The following is a 21,412-nucleotide window of genomic DNA, read 5'->3' on the forward strand; positions in this document are numbered from 1 at the left end:
GAGAACAATTTAGCAAAATCATTATTATAGACTGTAACACGTTTATGAACAGAATGAAATATAATCTTTTTAATAATATTTGATGTAACTGGATTACTGTCTCTTCAGTTTTTCATGGTTATCACTGAACACCTTCAATTTACATTCTTAAATAAATCAGTGTAAATAAAATATGCTCAGAGATCTTGTATGTGAACAGTACTTACATTTAATTACAAATGATCTGGATATGTTTATAGGTGAAATACATTAAAATTGTTTACAGGAAATAAGCTCAAATAGCACTAGTTTTGAAATCTAAATTTTCACAACAGTACTGAGTGTAGCTCAGCTATTTTCTTGAACATGCTTTTCAAAATGGAGTTTGGAATGCAGTAGAAAAAAAAATCAAAGAAATGCCAAAAAGAGGGAAGCACAGAAGATCAAAACTCCATAGCAGGTTGGATCAATAAAATATTAAACTGTAGTTCTTAAATGTAAGTACTACACCAAGTAGTAGCGTGGCTGTTCTTAAATGTTAAAGCCCTTGTTTTCTAAAGGAGACAGTAATAAGCATTTTTCCTATTCAATCCACTCAAGATTTAGACATCGTGCTACAAAAGCGAACATATCTGACACTTCTTCTATAACTTTAGCAGTTGGCTTTCCTGCTCCATGCCCAGCCTTGGTGTCAACATGGATGAGAAGTGGATTGGTTTGTTTACTGCTTCGGCCCACAATGTACTGCAGGGTAGCGATGAACTTCAGAGAATGGAGAGGGACCACACGGTCATCGTGGTCTGCTGTCAGCAGCAGCGTGGAGGGATACTGGATGCCATCTTCTTCTGGTAGTTTGACATTGTGAAGTGGAGAGTACCTGAGAAAAACACAAAAATGTTTCCATGTCTTTTTCCTCAAGACGCAACAGGAAGGTCCTTTCCTACTGAAACCATCACAGTGGCATCTGTAGCACTCAGCATAGAACAGTTCTCAGTTACATTAATCAGAATTGTGCTAATGGCAACTGACATGCAATAGTGGCCACAGATCTCTGGTTCTGAAATGTGAAGCAAGTACATTTCGTTATTTTCAAGAGAGATGTATGTGTACATCTCGCAGGAATGTCCAAAATATCAGGAGAAGCCAGCGGGAAAACTGCAGCAAAACCTGTCAAGTCCATAGCAGGATCCATCCTGCTGGAAACAGGGAAATTGAGACTCTCAACTGAAGCTGAGAAATTAATTAAGATCCTATTATGGTCTAGTACCATTCAATTCCTACAAATAAATCCAACCCACGTTGTATAATACAATTCACAATGGAGACTCCCTCTCCCTCATGGTAAAAAATACAATTTATGTAGTGGTCCACTTGAGAATATTCTGTTGTAATAGCCTGAAAGAGTCATTATTCAGAAAGAAAACTTTACAAACTGTTAAAAGCTGCTAGGGGAACAAAGGTCTTTGAAAACAGGACCACTTGATTCAACGGGGCTTTCTAGATAGTCTTTGATTCAAAACTGACTTGTAAGGAAATGCTGAACTCTCCAAATTCAGTGTGGGAAAGGACGAAGTAATCACTAGAATAGACATTGATCGTGACAACTGGAAACTGTTGAGCAGACTATGTGTTTTAACAAGCCCAGGAAGTATTTAAAGGCACTTACTTGCGCAGCCATTCGAACTGCTCCTTACAGTCGGAGCAACCATAGTCAGTGGTCCAAGCATGGCCGATGGTGTACTTGTGGAACTTGAGCATGTCCATCACTCCCACTTGGGCAATAGCACAACCAAACAGGTCAGGGCGCTGGTTAGCACAGGCAGCTTCAGCAGGAGAACAATGCCATTAGTATTCAGATCTTAAAGAATTAAGTTCAACAGTGAAAGGTTCACTACCAAGTCGTACTGGGAGTAGGCTGTCAGTGAAAATGAAGTCAAATAGACTTTCAAGCAAAACTGTAAGCAAATACACAAATGGATAAAAACTGTAACTCTGAAAAATAATATTTTCAAAAGAACTTAAGAGCCATTTCTCTGCTCTTCAGAGAACCAAACATGTTTTTCTATGAAAACTGGCTTTCAAACCACCAAACTGGGACTGAAGGAGAAATAAACTTTTAAAGCATGTGAGATTTTGAACTACTGAACTGAAGGTACCTAAACCATTCGCTGTTTAAACTTTCAATGTTAGTTTCAAGACTATTATTATTAATGCCCTTTTCCATAATTACTATGTAAACCCATAAGAAAAAAGTTTTGATAAAAGCAGACCGTTACAAGATCAGTGGAATAACCTCAAATTAACACAGTGAATTGCTGCTGTATTTTCTTGTTTTACGATTTTTATCTTCCTACAGCTGGAAGGGACAATTTCTTTAAGAATAATGCTTGCCTCATATATTTTAAAAACAACTGCAGTAGGCCCATCAAGCTCAGTGTTCAATGTATATGAGTGGCAACTGGGTGATCTCTCCCGTAAATTATTATCTGATGAACTAGATATTTCAGTTTTCTCTGAGCTGGAGTTATCTTCAGCCATCCTATAAAAAAGCCATCAAAACACACATCCCCTGTAAATACAACTGTTTCCTCTCTTACTATTTATTCATCATATCCTGTAAGTAAGTTCTTCAATTCCAATTCCTGTTTCTTGATTTAAACCTTTTCCCTGGTGATTTTACAAATTCCCCTGCCTTTATTGAATTTTAAGAAATAAGAGCACTGAAATTTTCACATAACTACTACAATTAATCCCATAATCCCTTAATTAATTCAGAGCTATTCACTGTGCATCCACATGTAGGTATGATCTTTCCTAAATTCTTATCTCCTCATTTTTGTCCATTGTGAAAATGGATTATCACCACTCTTTGCCTCCTGCTAACCATGACATTGCTATGACATGACTTTGCTTCCAGCTCAGCAAGGACTTTCTTTCACAGCTTTTGAAAATCCAAGAATAACTCCTCACCTAGATCACTGTTACAAGCCCCATGTGCATCCCGACTCCTTCAGATAGCTCTAATACATTTGAAAGCTGCAACTTCAGCCTGTAGAATTCTTTCTTTTATGTCAGCTATTATTTATTGGTTTCAACTAGCTTGCCCATTAGGAAAGTCAGATTTACTCATCTGCAGCTTGTGGATCACCATGAACCATTTAAAACTTGGCATTACACTTGCCCCCTTCTGTTCCTCAGATAGTCAGGCTTAGTAGCCTGCAATTTCATACCAGAGTTCACTTAGGATCCTGCATGTGCACCATCTGGTCCTGGCAACATGCTACTTTTCATTGGACTGATTCATTCCAAAACCTTTCCTGCTGATGCTTCAACTGGAGTCAGCTCCCCAGAATATTCTCCATGAAGACAGACCCATGCAGGGAACCCCCACCCTCTCCTCAGGAGGGAACATCAAAACAAACAGACCATTTAGTTGTTCTGCTTTGCAATTCATTTTCTTTAATGCTCCTTTTACATCTCACTAACCTGCAAGTCCCACAGATCATCTGACCAGCTTCCTGCCTCTGATGAGCATAGAAAAATGTCATTGCTAATCTTAATATTGGAAACAATTTGCTCATCCATCTCCTGTAGTCTGTCTGTCCCTGCCAAGAGTTTACACTACACCCTATTTTCTTCATTTAAACATGATTTTTACTTTCTGCAAAATGAAATTTTACTTCTGGTCATCTCTGATATGTAACTATGCTAATTCTTCCTTATTTATGAGTCATTTCCATAAGGTACATATAGTGCCTTAAAGAGATGCTATGTAAAAGATTTTTAGGAAGATCAGGTCTCTCCTTTTCAAGCTATTTTCTTTTATGAACATAAATTGTATTGTGGTAGGAACAAAAGCCAAAACAACTAGCATAACATTTTATTTTAATACTATTTATTTCAGAATGTCTCTTGAGGCACTGTCTGTTGCTCAGGATTTTGGAAATTGCTCCTTGCTAGTTCCTTAAGTAGTTACTTCAGTGAGAAATCACCTATGGAGACACTCATCCATGCACACTACAACTTTCAATTAGCCATAATAATTATATGCATTAATAAAGTGTAATCTGGAACAACAATTTATTTGTGAATTTTACGCCCCTTTATATAACTTTGAGCTTTAAAATTCAGTACGAAAATAAGCCTTCAAAATGTTGGAATGGTTTTGTCTAGGCAAACATGAGAGGTCAAACACTGCATTTGCAGGGAGGTTTTCAGCTCACAGCTGTACTGCTCTGCTCAGCTTGGGGATCACACTGCAGGACAAGGAAGTCTTGTTTTGCAGTTGAATGAGGCAAGACGAGCTCAGGGCTCTGCAGTCCTCAGAGTCACCTCCTGTTAGTCTGACTGAAAGGAAACAGTATTTTGGGAGAGTGACAATACTCTTCCTTGTCAGCTTTTTCTCCAAGAAATAAGAACAAAGAAAATCTGGCAGTTGGTCTTTGAACCTACAGGATGAGTTATGATCTCTAATGTTGCACCAGTAACTACTGCAAAATTTACTTTTGCTCTGATAAAAAAGACCTTATAAGAATTTCCTGAATTCACCTAATTCTTCTCAGTCAAGGAAAATCCCTATCTGGCTCATGAAGAGCATGGAAATCCTGCTTGACTGTAATCCACCAGTAAATTCAAGGGAAGGATTCTAACAAGATTTTTTAGAGCAGGGAGGTCTAACACTTGTCTCCTACCATAATGATGTGCTTCCTGCAGTCGTCACTTGCTTCCCCTTATTGACACAAGGAGCCCAGATGAATAGTTCAGCCAGTGAACCAGGGGATTTTATTACTGAAGCAGGGTAGGATGAATCTCATCCTGACTGAAGCTGAGGTCCACATAATGATAAAGAAGTATTCTCAGAAGCTATGTAATATATTCAAAGTTTAACTGCATTTCACACTATATATTTGGGCCCAACATAAAACTGACTTGTGCAATGCTTGCATTCCCAAATGGAGTACAAACCCTTAAATCCTTTGTCATATTCACCCATTTCTATTTCAAATGCACAAACACCTTCTGCCACTTGTTACTGAGAAGCATATAAGCTTCCAAAATACAGCTTTACAAGTACTTGTTACTTGATCTTTAAAACAATTGCTTTTTAAAAATAATAATGCAGGTCTAGCCAAGATGGCTTAGACTAAAGATCTGTATAATTCCAAATTCTGTTTCTCATGCTGGATGCTAATTCACTGAAAAATAGAATAAAATCAGTAGAGTCAGTATACAGCAGCTAATAAATACAAAAAGAAGAGCAAGCAGAGTGGGTCTAGGGAAACTGCTCATTTTCTATAATTCAGTGGTTTATGAACTTGAGGTGCCTTTTTTACCCCCTTATCACATAAGTAGCTCAAATCTGTCATACTGTCACCTTTTATGCTGCTTAATAAAAGGCAAACAGACCCCGATACTATTACTTTGTGTCTCCATTTTCTTTCAAAATTGCACAAAAAAAATCACCTTCTTTTTTCTTCTGTTATTTTCAGATGCTTTCAGATAGGGATCTTATCAGAAATAGCTTTTGTAGCTCTTAGACTGCTCAGAATGCGAGACAAGACTTCTGTTTAAGAGAAGGCTATTAATTTTCTTGAATTTAAGAATGCAGCAGTGAATTTTAAGTGAACAAGATGCATTTGTAACAGACCACACACAGTTTCCCAATGCTACATAAATTAATAGTTCAGTGGTTATTTTGCAATGGTTAACCTGAAGAAAGAAAGATTAGAAAAAACCCCATGTTTTTTAAACCATTCTTACTTTCCTCTACCAGAGGATTAGCTCTTACCACACAAATCTGTGTGACTTTTAACAGTCAGCCTTTGCCAGAGACGTCAGAATTCCAATCTCCTATGCAAACTGCAAATGAAGTTTGTACATATTTAACACCTGGTATGCATTAATGCATTGACATTCTGGCAACTTTTGACAGGCACATCTCATCAGTTTTTGTTTGTTTACTTTAATAAGCCCAGCACCAAATCTGGGAAATAGACAAAGAGTTCTTACCAACTAAGAGGCCTCCATTTGAGCCTCCATTAATAGTCAGCTTCTTTGGGGATGTGTAGCCTTCCTTGATGAGGTATTTGGCAGCACACTGAAAGTCATCAAAGCAATTTTGTTTGTTGGCCAAGATACCACCTAGCATGGAAACAAAACAAATCAGTTTATACCATAAAATCCTTTTGATATCATCTCTTCAGAAAAACATGTGTCCAAAAATACCTGGGAACAATTCCAGTTTCATGAACATTTTAATAATTGATGCAGCTCAGAAGAACAGCAAAAATGAAAGATTCTGTCAACACACAGAGGCTATAAGATGGTTCTGTCAATAACTCTGATGCTTTCAGAAACTCTGAATAATACATACCTATACTGTGGAATGAGTACCAGGTAATGTTCCTAACCAGTGAAAGGAAAGCTAAAAGCTTTGCACAGCAAAATATATACAAAATGACCACATACAACACGCTTGAGGTTTAAGCTAATGGGACTTTTAACATCATTAAACTCAGTGACAGTTTCTTAAGGCAATAAAGATTCAGCTTATAAAATAGGCTATATAAAACAAGCACTTCTAATTTCCTGGATATAGAATATGTGGCTGGCAATTTACTTTTTTTCCCTATTAGCAGTTTTCTAACCACATGATATAAAGCTATGGTCAAAAAGGGACTTCAAGAGTTCCATCTTGCTTTGAAATTTTATTAATTAACTTTCAACATGGAAATGCTTAAGATACTGCCATAGTTTTGAATGAAATTCCAAATGTCATCAGATGTACAATGGAACAAATAATGACAGAAAATGTTGGTTCTGATGACATCATTGATAAGACTTCCAGGTCTGAAAAAAAAAAATTTTGCAGGGTGGGATAGGGAAGGAAAAGGATGATTTTCCCTACAATCTTTCAATTATTCTAATAGAAGAGTATCGGCTTAGACAACTCACAGTTGTCCAAATCTTGCTTGTTTGGCAAGAGACTCAAATTAGATCCTCCTCAAACGTTATCATACCTAAAGACCATGGTAATCTTGGCCAATTAAATGCTAGTAAGAAATGGGATTGCATTCCTGTAGCAAAGGCCAGCCAAGCAAGTAGGGCTTACAAGATGCAGAAATGGAAGTCCAGTGTTTTCTACTTTCTTTAAAAGCTGGATGTTTATTCCAAGCTGCTTGCCTAAGGTTCCCCCTATGGTCCAGGAACCTCCAGGACAATTAATTTTACCCTAAATTAAGTTAGATGAGCTACAGTCTGGACATGTCTCTTTATCTCCATTCTCCATCAAGTGATCCTTGGACAACCAGTTCACAATGGTTTTGTAAAACCATTTAGAAAACCAATGATTTTGTAAAACCTTTGTTTCTATGTCACAGAAGTTTAGCAAGATAAGTCTGACATTTAGTCATAAAGATCTTGAAAAATTGAAACCAGTACATTTGTAATTTTTTTTTTAAATAAATACACATCATTCTTGTATTAACAAGACCGTTGAGGACAGACATACTGGGACAACAAAAAAGTCTTTAAGTATGTGGCAATAAAGAAGAAATAAATCTTAGTCCTTGCTCAAAACACCAGGCTGGTGTAAAGTCAGAATACTATTTACAAAATTAAACCCAAGCAAAAAAAACTTCTGTAATTGCTTCTAGAATTAAAAAAGAACAGATACATATTTTATTTCAAATTGCAATAAAAGACTTGGGTCATAATCAAGCAGGAAATAGGTGGATCAAAGAAGCATTATCATATTAAAATAAATTTTATTAAAATCTACTACAAATCAATCTGCAAATTAAAATTAATGAAGGATACTTCATCTTTAGCAATATCCTGTATCTGCAAGCAAATACAGCTTCTATTTATGAAACTATTACATAATTAACTCAATTGTGAGGAAATGACCCAGACAAATAGTTACCACAGATGAAAAAGTAAAATCAAGATGCAATGATCTGGAAATACCATTTTGTCTGATAAAAAGATATTATGGATTACTGCCATGGCAAATTGCTATATCATAAGCACCACTGTTTTAGTACATTTGCCTTGCTGATAACATTCCTAGCAACTTATGCACCAGACTCTTGGAATAAGAGTAAAGTGTTATGATTAAATAAGGATAGGCATGTTCCTGAGATAAGGACTTTTTAAAGCTTTTTCCCCTGGTGGAGGAATGTGGACAGTTGTCAACAATAAGGAAAGTAGACAAAGACAATTCAATTATTAAGACAAGATGGGAAAAACATGGACAGAAATAGATCAAAAGTGTTAAGAAAAGGGAAAAAGAGATTTACAGAGCTTTTCAGTGTTTGAATGAGTTTCCCTGTGGCATGACAGTTTAAAAAAAAACTAAAATGTCAAATGGTTACCTACAAATTGGATCCCCCAAGAGTTTGGAGGGGATGATATGAATGCGCTTCTGGAGCTGACAGTTTTCATATGAACTTCAATCATGGAATCACAAAACCATTTAGGTTGGAAAAGACCTTTAAGACCATCAAGTTCAACTGTTAACTCAGCACTTTCATGTCCCTAAGACATATCTATGTGTCTTTTAAATACCTCCAGGGATGGTGACTCAACCACTTCCATGGGCAGCCTGTTCCACTGCTTGAAAATCCTTTTGGTGAAGACATTTTTCCAGTCACATTCATCAAATTAAAAAAGAAAGTCTATTCATAAATTATGGAAAAATAATATAGAAGAGTTTATACTCTGAACTCAAGGGTCACACCTTCCACAAAGTTCTGCAATTTTTGTGTGTGTGTGTGTGTGTGTGTGTGTGATACAAAGAGAGCCTAAATAGTCAGTGTTGTTGTTTTGATGATTAGAACTGGACACCTGCAATAATCAAAGAGGTATGTGAAAGCAAGCCAGGTCTTTTTAAAGAGGCAGACATTTTTTTATAAGATCAGTTCAAGAAAAATAGTTGCGTTTTCCAGTGTTTAAGTCCAGGGAACTTGATATTGCCTAAAAAACCACAATGATTTTCTTGGAAAATATTCTCTTTGTACAAAACTGTTTTTAAGTAGGCTGCAAAAATGAAAATAATCTAATGAAAACCATCAAATTAACACTGGACAACGTACAGATCTAACAAGTAAGTAAGGAAAAATATTTACTTTTTTGCAGAATAAGTAAAATGCAAAAGAAGATGTGAGCATGGGAGAAGGAGTGAAAAGAAAATGCTGCAATTTTCATTGCTAAGTCTGCAGTTTTGCTCCTGTGCTTTGACTGACTTACCTTTGTGCCAGGTCTCTCCATATTCTCCCCCGCCCCTGATGTTTGCCACTGCTAGAACACCTCCCAGGTGTCGCACAAAAATAAGTCTTGACACGCTGAAAAAGCAAACAGATAAGAGGATTGTTTTTATTTTCCAATTTTTATACACCTACCACTTCTGCAAAAATGCTTTGAGGGAAAGATCTCTCCCAAAGTCAATGAGAAATTGTGAATTAAGTCACTCTTGAAGGCGAACTTAAGTAGTTGGGCTTTTTTGATGGTTATCCATGGACATGAAACTCCCAGCAGCTTTAGGAGAGGAAGGAACCAGTGCTGGTCTGTTCTTCCTCCCTCAGTTCTGCCCTTCGGAGGAGAGTGGCCAGTGGTCTGGCCTAACAGCTGACCACTCAGAATGTGCCACCGTTTACAGAAGTTATCTTCAAAGCCATTAGTCTGCAGACTAGACTTATGCAGTACCACTGGACCTCCATAGCTTTCTGAATTGTTCCTCCTTCATGGGACCTCCACTTCTTCTGAGAGGAAAGGAAGATTTAGCCCAAAGGAAGAAATCAAAGAATTAAGAACAGCACTTGATTTTTGTTTATGAGCAGCTATTTTCAACCTAACTTATGCTTAATTTACTTCTTTTGGACGTTTGTAATACTATGTTTGCAAAGTAAAATTCTATATCTACCATCCTTTTGTGCTATGGTCAGCAGTCAAGTCAGCAGCTGGCCAATCCCATTCTTATTAATTTTCCTTTCACATTGCTAAATACAAAACAAATAGTATAACATAAAATTACAGGTTCTGCCTCCCCTACTATCTCCTGAAGTTATCTGAAAACTAAAATAGCATATTTTTTTAAATGCCAAATTACAAAAGTATCAAAGACATTACTATCTTTTTTTAAAATGAACTGAAGTAATCAAATTATATCTAACAAATATGTTAGTTGTTGATCTGTTGAGGCTTAACATAGCAGAAGCTGCAGAAGGCCAACCACATATATGCAAAAGAGACAAGTAAAATATTAACCTTTAACCTCAACAAGCCTTTATTTTCCCCTCTAGTAGGTTTAAATTTCTCATTTACTTGAATTCTTTGCTCACCCAGAAACCAGTCTGCAGAAAATAAATGTGTTCAATCACAAGGGCAAGGGCTGTGTCTTTTTACCTTTAAGTACCACTGCTGCTTATCAGAAATGGTTTGAAAAATGGCAGTCTTACACTGTGTCTCATGTGGATGTAGTATCACAACAGGTGAAGTTTTCATACCTCCCAAAGCAATTACCTATGTACTGGCACATGTTCTTGAGAGTGTATATCAGGCAGTAAGGAAATGAAAAGGAAAGCACAAGGACAATTAATATGAGATTTCTGCATTTTCATAACCATCAAAGGAAAACCTTCCACCTAGGCTGGTTTATCTGGCCCATCAGATGGCTCAGGAGCCATGGATTATCTCAGCTTCTGTAAAATTAATTCTTAAGACCATCACTGTGAATTGCATTTTCCCTAGATTGCTGTGACATGCTGATCAAATGCAAGATTGATATTCTAGAAGTACATTGTACCAAGGTCAGGGAGCATTACTCTGTCAAACAGGTTGCTACACAGCTAATGTGGAGTAACCTGACAGTAGGTTGCCTCATGAGACTGTGGCTTAATTTCTGGTAGGTAGAGTCACAAAACCTCCCAAAATATTCTGCACTTCTTTTCCCTGCCTACCTCAAACTTTGGACCTTTTGGTCCAAAGTTACTTGATTCCCTAATAACCAAAAGTAGCAAGTAAGAATTACAGGTAAGGTAAGAACTTGCTTCCCAAACATACTGCCTGAGAATACTTAAAAAAAGAAAATATTCCACAATAGAGTCCATCCTCTTCCATCTGCTGAAAGGAACTGTGTCCATCTGAAGGATCATGGTGAGTCAGGACCCTAACTTGACCAATATTTTGATTATTTGTAACAAACTTTCTCAAAGTTTTTCTCTTGAACTTTATTTTTAAGTTCAAGGAACCAGGTTTTTAAAGTATAGAATCCAAACTTATTATTTTTTAAAAAGTGAAAATTCCAAGTAATCAGACAGCTCAAAGCTCAAGTTTCCCACAACACCCTATTACTGCCTCCAGTGTTTTTCCAGGTGGATTCTTGCTTCCAGATTTGATTTCAAGTCAGCTTGGTGTCTGAGTCACTGCAAACTGCCCAGTCAACCTGCATGGCTATGAAATGTCTCATTCTGCAAAACGAAGTCTGGCTCCCTGGTCTTCCCAACAGTCTCTGTAGCCTTTTGCTCATTATCCCTGCTCTTCCTTCTCTTCTGGAAGCAGGGTAAAGGAAAGGGCAACAGGGTCAATATGGAGTCAGTGGAGGGATCAGAAGACAGTTCCCACCATGGAGAGCTCCTTCCAGACCCTCTAATCACTCATAAGGAGCATAAAACAAGAAAGAATAAATCAGATCTTGTTTTTTGCAGTAGAGAACAATGTGAGGAGCTGTGCTTCACAGAGCAAGAACACTTCCCCAGAATTACTGATATGCTCTGAGGTATTAGAGTTGACAGAAAAATGCAGGCTGCTAGTGCACAGGAGATGGGAAAGAAGTCCTCAGCCACTGGACTTGGTTGCTTTTTAAGCTTTTGTGGAGCTGAAGAGAGCAGTAACAGAATAAGCAAAAGGCACAATCGTCCACTCTGCACTGAGGACTGCTCTGTTGCCTGACCTTTCTCCAGGCTCACAGTCTCTCTTCCCTGCACCACCTCTTTGCTTAAAGGCTGGGAACAACGTGGCAGTGATATGCAATTTCACAGTCTGCTGCACAACCAGCTGCATTCCAGGATGACTTAGAAATTGCTTCTCCTGTACCCACGCAGGCACACACAGAACAGAGAAGGGAAACATGTTGGTTCCTACAGTGTAGTTAGCCAAATCTGAAGCATTAGTGGTGGGTTTGTGATGGCATTTCCCCAGCAGCTCTGCCAAGCCACTGGTATCAGACTCCATCAGCCTTCACTTGCACTTGCTATGTGGGCTGTATAATTAATGACAGTGCTCTAGCAAGCACCATCTCAAAATGCCACCAAATGAAGCTCCCCAGTCCAGCGAAGCATATGAAAGATGCATGCTTGCATTCAAAAATAAACCACTACTGTCACTGACTTAATGACTTTGGCCTATCATTCTTGCAGTTATTTCTGGATCCTGTAACCTGTTGTTTTGTTTCTATTGCTTTCAGTAAAAAAGATTTTTTTTCCATTTTTGATGTAAAAAGGAACATCAGTTTGTGAATTAAGCAGAAATAAGCTCCCCAAACCAGAGAGCTTGTTCACACTAATGGGTGTGAAATACCAGTAAGGAAATACTGTACAGGCTGGAAGACATACAGGACAGAATTGAACCACTGGAAAAGGAGAAGATGGAATGCTTTGTGGAAAGTTTTAAGAGTCTTAAGTTTAAGTAAAAAAGCCTAGGAGTATTTGGCCACAAAGTTTTTGTTTGTTTTTTTTTTAAAAGTAAGCTGGCTCCTACTGGTTGCATTTCCATGGCTACATCTCAGTTCAGAATCGGGTGAGTGATGTAGCAAACCTCAGCCTTGGCCATCCTGTGGCTGCTTTCTAGCACTCGTGCCTGTGGTCATAAAATAAAACAAAAACCAACCAACCAATCAACCAACCAAAAAAAAAAAACCAACCCAAAAAAACCAAACCAAAACCAAACAAAAAAACCCATCACCAAATCATGGTGTTGGGCTGTGGATGGAATGGCATTCGGATTTGGGAACTCCTTGTGAAGTACTGCAGAATGTAGTAACAGAGATGGAGTAAAGCATTAGTGGAATCTGCCAGGTAAAGGGTGAACTGGACATCCTGCCTTTCTGACATAAATTCCGTTTTACAATTTCCTTTCCCCGATTTTTCCTGCCTACTTTTGGAACACATTCCCTCACCAAGTACTCAATTCTCAGGTTATTAGCCATAACAGGTTTTTGAAGGCTTTCGCTTTTCTTTTTTTTATTTTAGAAAGAGAAAGCTGAGAAATCATACCTTGATATTACAGGGAGAGAGTAAGGAGGGAGGTGTGGCCAATCATGTTTTATTTACATTGTCAGTGCAACAATATATTTTGATCTGGAGGTCACTGATAGTTCTCTGTGCATTTACTTTTAAGGGACTGTTACAGATTCATATTCTTAATTTATGAACTGTATAATGAAGGTTTCATAGGGTTCAGGAAAATATAGGTCACTGCTCCTACCTCCCATCTTCCTCTCTTCTAAATGTCAGCTGCACCCTTTTACTGCTGTTTGCTGGACTCCTACGAGAATCAATTTTTAGCTTGCCAAAATGGCAGAAAAACACCCACTCCGTTTTGCTGGGATAGTTTTCTGTCATTCTTGCGGGGTAAATCAGCTTAGCAAAGGATCCAGCAAGCACCAGGGCCAATGGATGGGAGGTGGAAGTAGGGACTGTGAAATACCTTCTCCTTCTGCCAGCAACCAGCTCGTGTCAGTCTGCAGTACGTGAAATTTTACCTTAAATTTATAGATATGTAATATTTATTTTACATATATATTGTAAAATGAAATGAAAACATGGTAAATTTTATCACAGTTTCCAGCATCTGCAATAAACTGTAATAAATCAGTGATTGAACCTAACTAAAAAAGAATTCTAAAACTATGCTCGTTATATAATTGTGTCTCTCAAGAACCACAGGAAATTAGAAGTGTAGCTTTATGAGGCAGATAAAAAGCTTACAAATAATCACAGAGCACAAGATGGGAGGTCCATTGTTAGACAAGGTATTTGCTAAAAAGGACAAGAAACTGTAAATGCTATTCAGAAATACAATCATAGCAAACAAGAAAGGCAAGCACTAGAAAGAATTTCTTGAAATGTGCTAACTCTAAATCAAGTCTGGTAGCACCTAAACTTAAACCATTTCTTCATAATAGATTACTTTTCTGTGGTAAGCTGCTCTGCTGCTTCCTGAAAAACTGTTCTCTATTCAGCCCCTTCCGTTTCTGCTCACCTAGGAGCATTTCTTAGGCATTCAAGCATTGCCTCTTGGCAAGTGTATTCCAATTGCCTTGCTTAAGAAATAAGCCTTTTCTTTAAAGAGACCATCTATGCAATAAAGCTTATGGCTTTTGAGAGCTACAAAGCCTGTTCTGAACACAGCATTTTTGGTTTACAGTGTGTTGCTTTGCATTTGTGAAGACAGTATAATTTGTGTCTCAATACACAATCCTCTTTCCTGATCATATGGGACACAGAAGGATTTTGTTTCCAAGCCAAATTTAAATTATTTACATTAATTTAGTCAAACATTTGATTTTCTATAATATTTAGACATAGGTAATTGTTTAACTTGGAAAAAAGAAAACTTCCTATGCTGTTAGTTCAGCAATGGGCTCAAATATTTCCTTAATATATTTGTCCATGTTTTTCTGTTGAACTCAGTGACAGAGCAAGAAGAGGTTAAGGTGTAATCCTAAGGGCAGGGTGACTGTTGTAAACCTCAAGAGAGCAGAGCACTTCTCTGCTCTGACAGAATTTCTTCTGTGAGCCTGGGTAAAACCCCAGACAAATGATGCCGGGGCAGCTCTTATCCCTCATCTTGCTTACTTAGGAACTTGAAATGCATCCTGTCAGATTCATGGTCCACCCTGCCCACAGTCTGTGACAGCTGCTAATACCAGATACTTCAGAAGGGGTGAAGCATCCTGCTTACCTGTAGCTCGGTGTAATTGATATGTTGAAGCCTCCATATCCATACAAGAAGGCAGGATGAGAACCATCTAATTTAATTCCTTTCTTGTGAATAATAAACATTGGGATCTTAGTGCCATCTTTGCTAGGGTAGAAAACCTAAGACAAGAGAAAAAGAAATACAAAATGCTCTCAGTGCTGTAACTCTCCTCAAGTGCTGTTAACAAGAATGAGAGGTGGTAATTTCCATGGGGTCTGATGGGTAAAACCTTCTGAGCAACTTGCACCAATTGCCCAGGTCAGGTTCAGTACTGGGCACCACCTGCTTGGTTGTGTAGCAGCTCTGGAAAATGTATCAAAATGAGACAAAGGGTATGAGGTATCACCTTTAGGTATCTTATCCATCAGTTCTACACACAAGAGGGTTTAAGAAAATGTTACAAAAAGAATACAGCTCTCTGCAAGGGAAGACTATCAAAACACAAGGGCTGCATGGTCCATCACATGTGAAATGAGCAAAGACTGAGCTGGCACATAGAACAAACAGAATTTAAACCAGATTTCCTGCACAGATGAATTCACCAAGGCAAGTCTCTATCCAGCAAAAGTGGACTTAGCATTGCCCAGTCTTTCAGGTTATCTCAGGGACACTTCAGCCTCATCAGGGTGGTAACACAAACCATGACAGAAACTTTTGTTGCACTTTGGTGCATTTTCAGACATTACTAGGCAACTAGAACCAGGAGACCCAACCTTGCAGAATCCCCAGTCCATCAAGTAAGACAACTGAACTGCCCACTGGCTTTCTTCCTGAAAGGAAACCAGCTCCCAAAACACCAAGTATCCACATAGCACATGCCTTCATACATCTTTCTATTGCTGCCACAGCACTGTGTGAAGTTAAAAGCTGAACTCCATGTACACAAACATAGACTGTAATTGCTTAACACAGTTCCCACATCTTCTTGTTTGGATGCATGTCTCTGCCTGCATACTCTAATTTGGGATCCACTGTGTTATATTTTGCCAAACAAGAAAAACATGTGGCTGTGAATGCAGCTTACGGCTTGTCCTAAAATTCTGTCTGATTCCTTTTCACTGCCTTGCTTTGACATCATGGCAGTTTCGACTCTAATTAGAACAACAATGTAGTAAATGAAGAATGACATATTCTTATAATTTAGTTGCATGTTTACAATCTCTGCTTTTAAAGGAAATAGTCCCACCATGATTTGTAAAGCATATGATCAACAGGTTCTATTTTTACAACACATGAACCTCATCAGTAATATGAACCTATGCAACACATTTATTCTGAGCATTGCCTGTAATGTGAAACATGTAAATCCACATGGCTGAAAACAAAGTAATCATATTTAATTTTAGTTTAATCATTGCTAAGGAAATGTGAGAAATTTCAAATGAAATCACATCTACCTCCAAAGGCTTTACCAAAACCTCTAGACATATTACAGATAAAAATTCAGTATTTCACAGCACCCACAGTAGATAGGGAAAAAAACAAACCAAAAGCCTAAGGGTGTTTCTACGCAGATGAAATCACTTTTTCCAAATGCCATAACTGTATCTTAACTGACAAAGTGCTTGTCAGAACAGTAGAGTATAATGGATTTTCACTTTAAATAGTTACCTGAACACTATAAACGAATAAAATAACTGATGAACAGGAGAACTGCTGAGGCTGATGATGAGGCGTTCCAGAGACTCTTCCCTAAAATATCATCTGTCAACTCCAGCTGTTGCTGGAAATTCTCAGGAAGCAAGCACCTGGCTGTTATAAATTTCCAGAAACTTACTGCTGTTGGCCAGTCCTTTCCTGATGACTAAAGCATGCCACTAATCTTACTGCTGGTTTCTGAATGAGGACTTTATCTTTTATATAACAGCTCGCTGAAAACTGACTTCTGTAGGGCTTTTATTGTCATCAGTTAAGATACAATAACATACCATTAAATGAAATCTCAAATGTCAAGCTGCATGTCATGGCTTAAATTTGCAATTTAAGGGGTTTCAGTCCTATTTTTGCTAAAATAATTATTACCTCTCCCTCCAAGAACACAAGAGAGGGGGAGCAGAAATCAATTCAGTGAGACACTAAGATACGTGAAGCCATTTAAGCTTCTCCAAATAGACTATTTTCAACAACTGATTCAATCTCACCTTTAAATTAGCTGTTATCTCTGAAGCAAGCCCAATAGTTTATTCATGTAACCAATAAAGGGACATGCTTCTATCTCAAAGATTAAGGTAAACTACAAAGGGCAAGCCCTAAAAAGGATTTCCCATGATGGTGTTTCATGCCTAACTTTAGATGCTGTCAGCTTTTACAGTGCTAAATGCTCATTAAAGAGTACTAACTTCTGTTTTATCACAGTTAGGAGAGATCCACTTGTGCCAATCACATTATATTACTCATTGTTCATATAATTTCCAATAAGGTCTTAAGCCACTAAGGTCAGCATATATACTAAGAGGACAAGTAAGGAAAATGCATTTGAAGGGAAAAGGATGGAGAAAAACACTTCAGAAATATTATTATGAATTCTGAAACTCACCATTCAAAGAGGGACATGCTAAAAATAAGTATCTTCAGCCTTTAGGAATGCAAGAGCAATGCTGTGTGGTTGACAGGGCACTCCTGCTGCGTGCAACCCTTGGTGCTATTCTAGGACCATAGTGCTGGAGCAGTAGAGCAGCCCTGGAATTGTTCTATCAGTCTCACACTCATGTCCCTGTGTCACATGGCACTGGGGTCTCAGTGCCAGAAGCACCTTCAATTCAGATGGCAGAACCTGAAGTATATATTTATAGCCTCTAGTCTACTTATTGTGATGGAAGGAGAAAGCAATATTCTTTTCACAGTTACTCATTGCTACAAATTACATGAAAAATAAGCTATATAAGCAAAACAGAACCCAATTTTAATCATTCTTTAGTGCATACATATGTATTTATACAGTGCTGTGTTACTGTCTTTTGATTTTTAAACTTAGCATTGGAAAGCAATTTAGATTAATTTTCACCAGAAAAAGGCAATGGATGTTTAGTCAAAGACAGTTTACAGAGTAAGTTTTACAAGCAAATATAGTTAACATCTCTGTGCTCGGGCTTGTAAATTTACTTAGGAGTTAAGCAGGACAAAAAAGTTCAGTACATTCATTCCTGGGGAGGTCTTTGTCCTTCTAATTATCATCTGCTTTAAATGTGCTGTATTTATATTAGGTGAATCTTCCCTTAGGGAAGGGGGGAACTAGCAGCTGGCATGGTAGACACAGACCTAAATTCATAAAGGCTCTATATTTATCCACCTCTGCCTCTGCAATGACAAAAAGCATCCTCTCCATCTCAAATCACCAGGAGGCAAAGCTAAGTATTTCAGAAAAACAAAAGTTCTGAAAAACAGAGGCTGCAGATGAAGTTTTCTTTCATTTATCTGCAGAGATAACATTGCCAGATATTGATACTTGGACATAGAACTAAAAATAACTTTGGCAATCATCCAATATGCACTTCTCTTGTAAATATAAAATCAGTACCTTAGAATATTAAAGAAAGTGACACAATCATCCCAATAAATAAACAAAACTAATCTGTCTGCATACTCACATTGTGCCACATAACTAAAAATACCTAAATTACTGACGCTGAATAGAAACTTCAATTTTTAAAAATTTAAATCCTCAGCAACTTCTGAGTATTTAGTTTTACTTCTTCTCCCTTTCAGAACTATTTTATCTATTTATATAATGCAAAAGATTAAAAGATGTATGTAATTGTAATTGTTTGGGTGTGAAAAGTGCACCTGAAATCACCTTGCTTTTAAAAAACCTAAAATCCTTCTACACAAAAACCAACCCCAAATCTTTACATATTTAAAAATTAACATTCTAAGGTAAGATTCAACACAGGTTTTGAAATGCTGCTGTAAGACACAAATCCAAAATGATCTGGTCCATATGGGTATAATGTATTTATTTTTGGAACTGTGAATGTTCACAAATCTTTTATCATTTTCCTGACTTGCTCACTAATGGCAAAGTATTAAAATCCAGTTTAAAAGTGATTAGTTTGTCTTGTCAAGAAAGAAGTATGTCCTGTAGATAAAACATGAATTTTATACAAGAGAAGAAACTTTAATTTCTGAGACTTGAAAACACCCCCTAAGTCACAGTAGGCTAATTATTCATAGGAAGCCAATAGTTATTCTAATAATACCTCTCCCAAATTCTCTTTCAAGATTAGGTATTACATACCAGAAAGAGCAATTGTTTCCATGTCTGCGTGTGCTTGATCAAAACCAGGTAAGAATCACACCTGTCATTAGACTGACATCCATTGCGTGAAATGCCAAAAAATTTTACAAAGAGCAACTAAAAAGGCATATAAATCAAGCTGGAATGCTCCTTATTAAAAATTCATGTTCAATGATTTAGGTTTATTAACACCACAACAATGCCTTCAAAATAATTTTTTCCAATATGTCCTATACAGTTATTCTGAGATAATTAATTTTCATTTGAAACAAACAGAGGATTTAGCAGTTTTGTGGGATTTAGCAATATTTTTCTACTTCTAGGTAAGAGCAGCTGCCCTCACACACTGCTGCAGCCACCACAAAGTTACAGACAAACTCGGGAGGCAAAACACCCTGTTCAGTCCCAGCAATCCCTGGCACAGGGCTACAGGGAATGACTACTTGGAACTGAGTTTCAAACATCCAGTTTCACAAAAAGTATTCCCTTGTTAAGTGAAGATTTCTCAATACACTTACATCAACATTTGTGTTTTGAGATTTGGAGAAGAAAAGTACAAGGAATTCACTGCACACCTTTTGCCAAATGTCACAAATGCTTTGTTAAATGTGCACTGTTTTAAAAATCCCACACCAGTATCTTTGAAAGGTGACTGGAACAGTAAACTTAAAGGAACAGTCCCTAGAGAAAGTCTTCCTTCACAGATGGTGGCATCAAAGAGATACCAGTGCCAGAGCAATGCCACATAGCAACATCTCCCACTGACAAGTCCTAACACTCGGTGCTTCAGGAAGGCAAGTCACAAAGACAAGTCTGGACATGCAGCACTGGCAGGCAGGGAGAAAGCCTCTCTTGAGACACCAGGGCAGAAAACTCACTGATTCAAACAGAATCATGTGCTGCCTTCCACACCATCTGTCCACTGCCCATTCCATCCCTCATCACCTCTGATCTTATATAAAACAGACACTAGTCTGGGGTTAAAGACCATAGTACATCACAAGCAAAACTCCCCATTTATTGCAGCAGTGGCATGGACCCAAGTGTAAGATCTGCAGTGGCCCCATAGGCAGCTCTGGCAGCCAGCCAATGGCCACACGTAAGAGCAGCTCTTACTAAACACCAGTTTTTGTATTCTTATATAGAACATGAATCAGAAGTCAGGAAAAACAACAGAGAACTGTTACCACTACAGAGCAAATCCACAGGATCTGAGGTTTCCTTTCTTCAGAGGGGAATCCTCATCAATCTTCTTTAAGCCTCTTAAATTAGCTTCAAAGCAATTCTGTGTGGGTTGCAAAGCTTGCTTAACATTGAGCTGGAAAGGGGCCAAAGTAACTCAGTACAGTAAAAATTCATGCAGGTAAAACCCAGAAAGGACACCCACCACAGACATTTGCAAAAGCACTATGAAAATAATCAAGAAACCGCTCAGAAGAAATTGTTTCACCACCCACCCACCAGCACAAAAAGCAGACTCATGCTGACAGAGGCAAAGTGCCAGGAGATGGGCTTTCAGAGGAAATACCTCCTTTCGGCTAGGTTCAGCTGCCCAGCTGCAGGGAGGTATCTCATAGGGTGGTGGGAGGATGTAGGGGAAGACAACAGAAAAATACAGGTGCAAGATGAGAAATCCTGCAAGACTGGCATGGTAGAAACTGCTTTTAAATCACTCTTTTCTACATAAGTTAAAAGGTATCATCCCCCTTACATAAAGCATTAGTGGTAAACAGGATCCAGTGAGACCCTCACACACTCTCTACTTCTGCAACCAGCAAGGCTGCCTCTTCTGTTTATCCTTTGCCCCTTTCAGTGCAATCCCAGAGCCTCCTGAAGCAGAATAATTAGAATCTGCCAAATACAGTTGTTCCTCTTCTTTCATCAGTTTGCCTTGAAGATGACTTAGTGTACAGTGAAGAGACAGACATGAGACAGATAAATTTACCTTTTCATTTAAATATACACTCTAGTCATGTTAAACAGAAAAATGTCCCAGGGATCTGTGTAAGTTACACTCTCTTTTCTGAATTACCTCTGTGTTTATGCATTCAGAAAATGTACTACTGTGAAGCAGTATAGCATGAGACAGGCAAAGGGGTATCTTGATGGAAATAGCACACCATTATGAGTAAAATCATAATTAACATCTGCTGGCTAGTCCATTTTCTTTCATTAAATCAAGCTTTAGTTCACTGAGTAAACTGCTCTGACAAGAGACAA

The 21,412-nt window shown here is 37.9% G+C and overlaps 1 protein-coding gene across 1 annotated transcript in view; it reads right to left on the reverse strand.

Moving 5' to 3' along the window:
- Positions 1–41: 41 nt before the first annotated feature.
- The window catches only part of PREP (prolyl endopeptidase), an 84,722-nt gene continuing 63,351 nt past the window's right edge, over positions 42–21,412 (reverse strand). Inside the window, exons 11-15 of the mRNA XM_064412818.1 lie at positions 14,941–15,077; positions 9,229–9,323; positions 5,989–6,120; positions 1,646–1,802; positions 42–856 (exon numbers count right to left, since the gene is read on the reverse strand). Coding sequence (XP_064268888.1) covers positions 562–856; positions 1,646–1,802; positions 5,989–6,120; positions 9,229–9,323; positions 14,941–15,077 — 816 coding nt within the window. The 3' untranslated portion in view covers positions 42–561. The remainder of the gene's footprint in view (positions 857–1,645; positions 1,803–5,988; positions 6,121–9,228; positions 9,324–14,940; positions 15,078–21,412) is intronic.

The sequence above is a fragment of the Passer domesticus genome, chromosome 3, assembly GCF_036417665.1.
Source record: "Passer domesticus isolate bPasDom1 chromosome 3, bPasDom1.hap1, whole genome shotgun sequence".
Lineage (NCBI taxonomy): Eukaryota > Metazoa > Chordata > Aves > Passeriformes > Passeridae > Passer > Passer domesticus.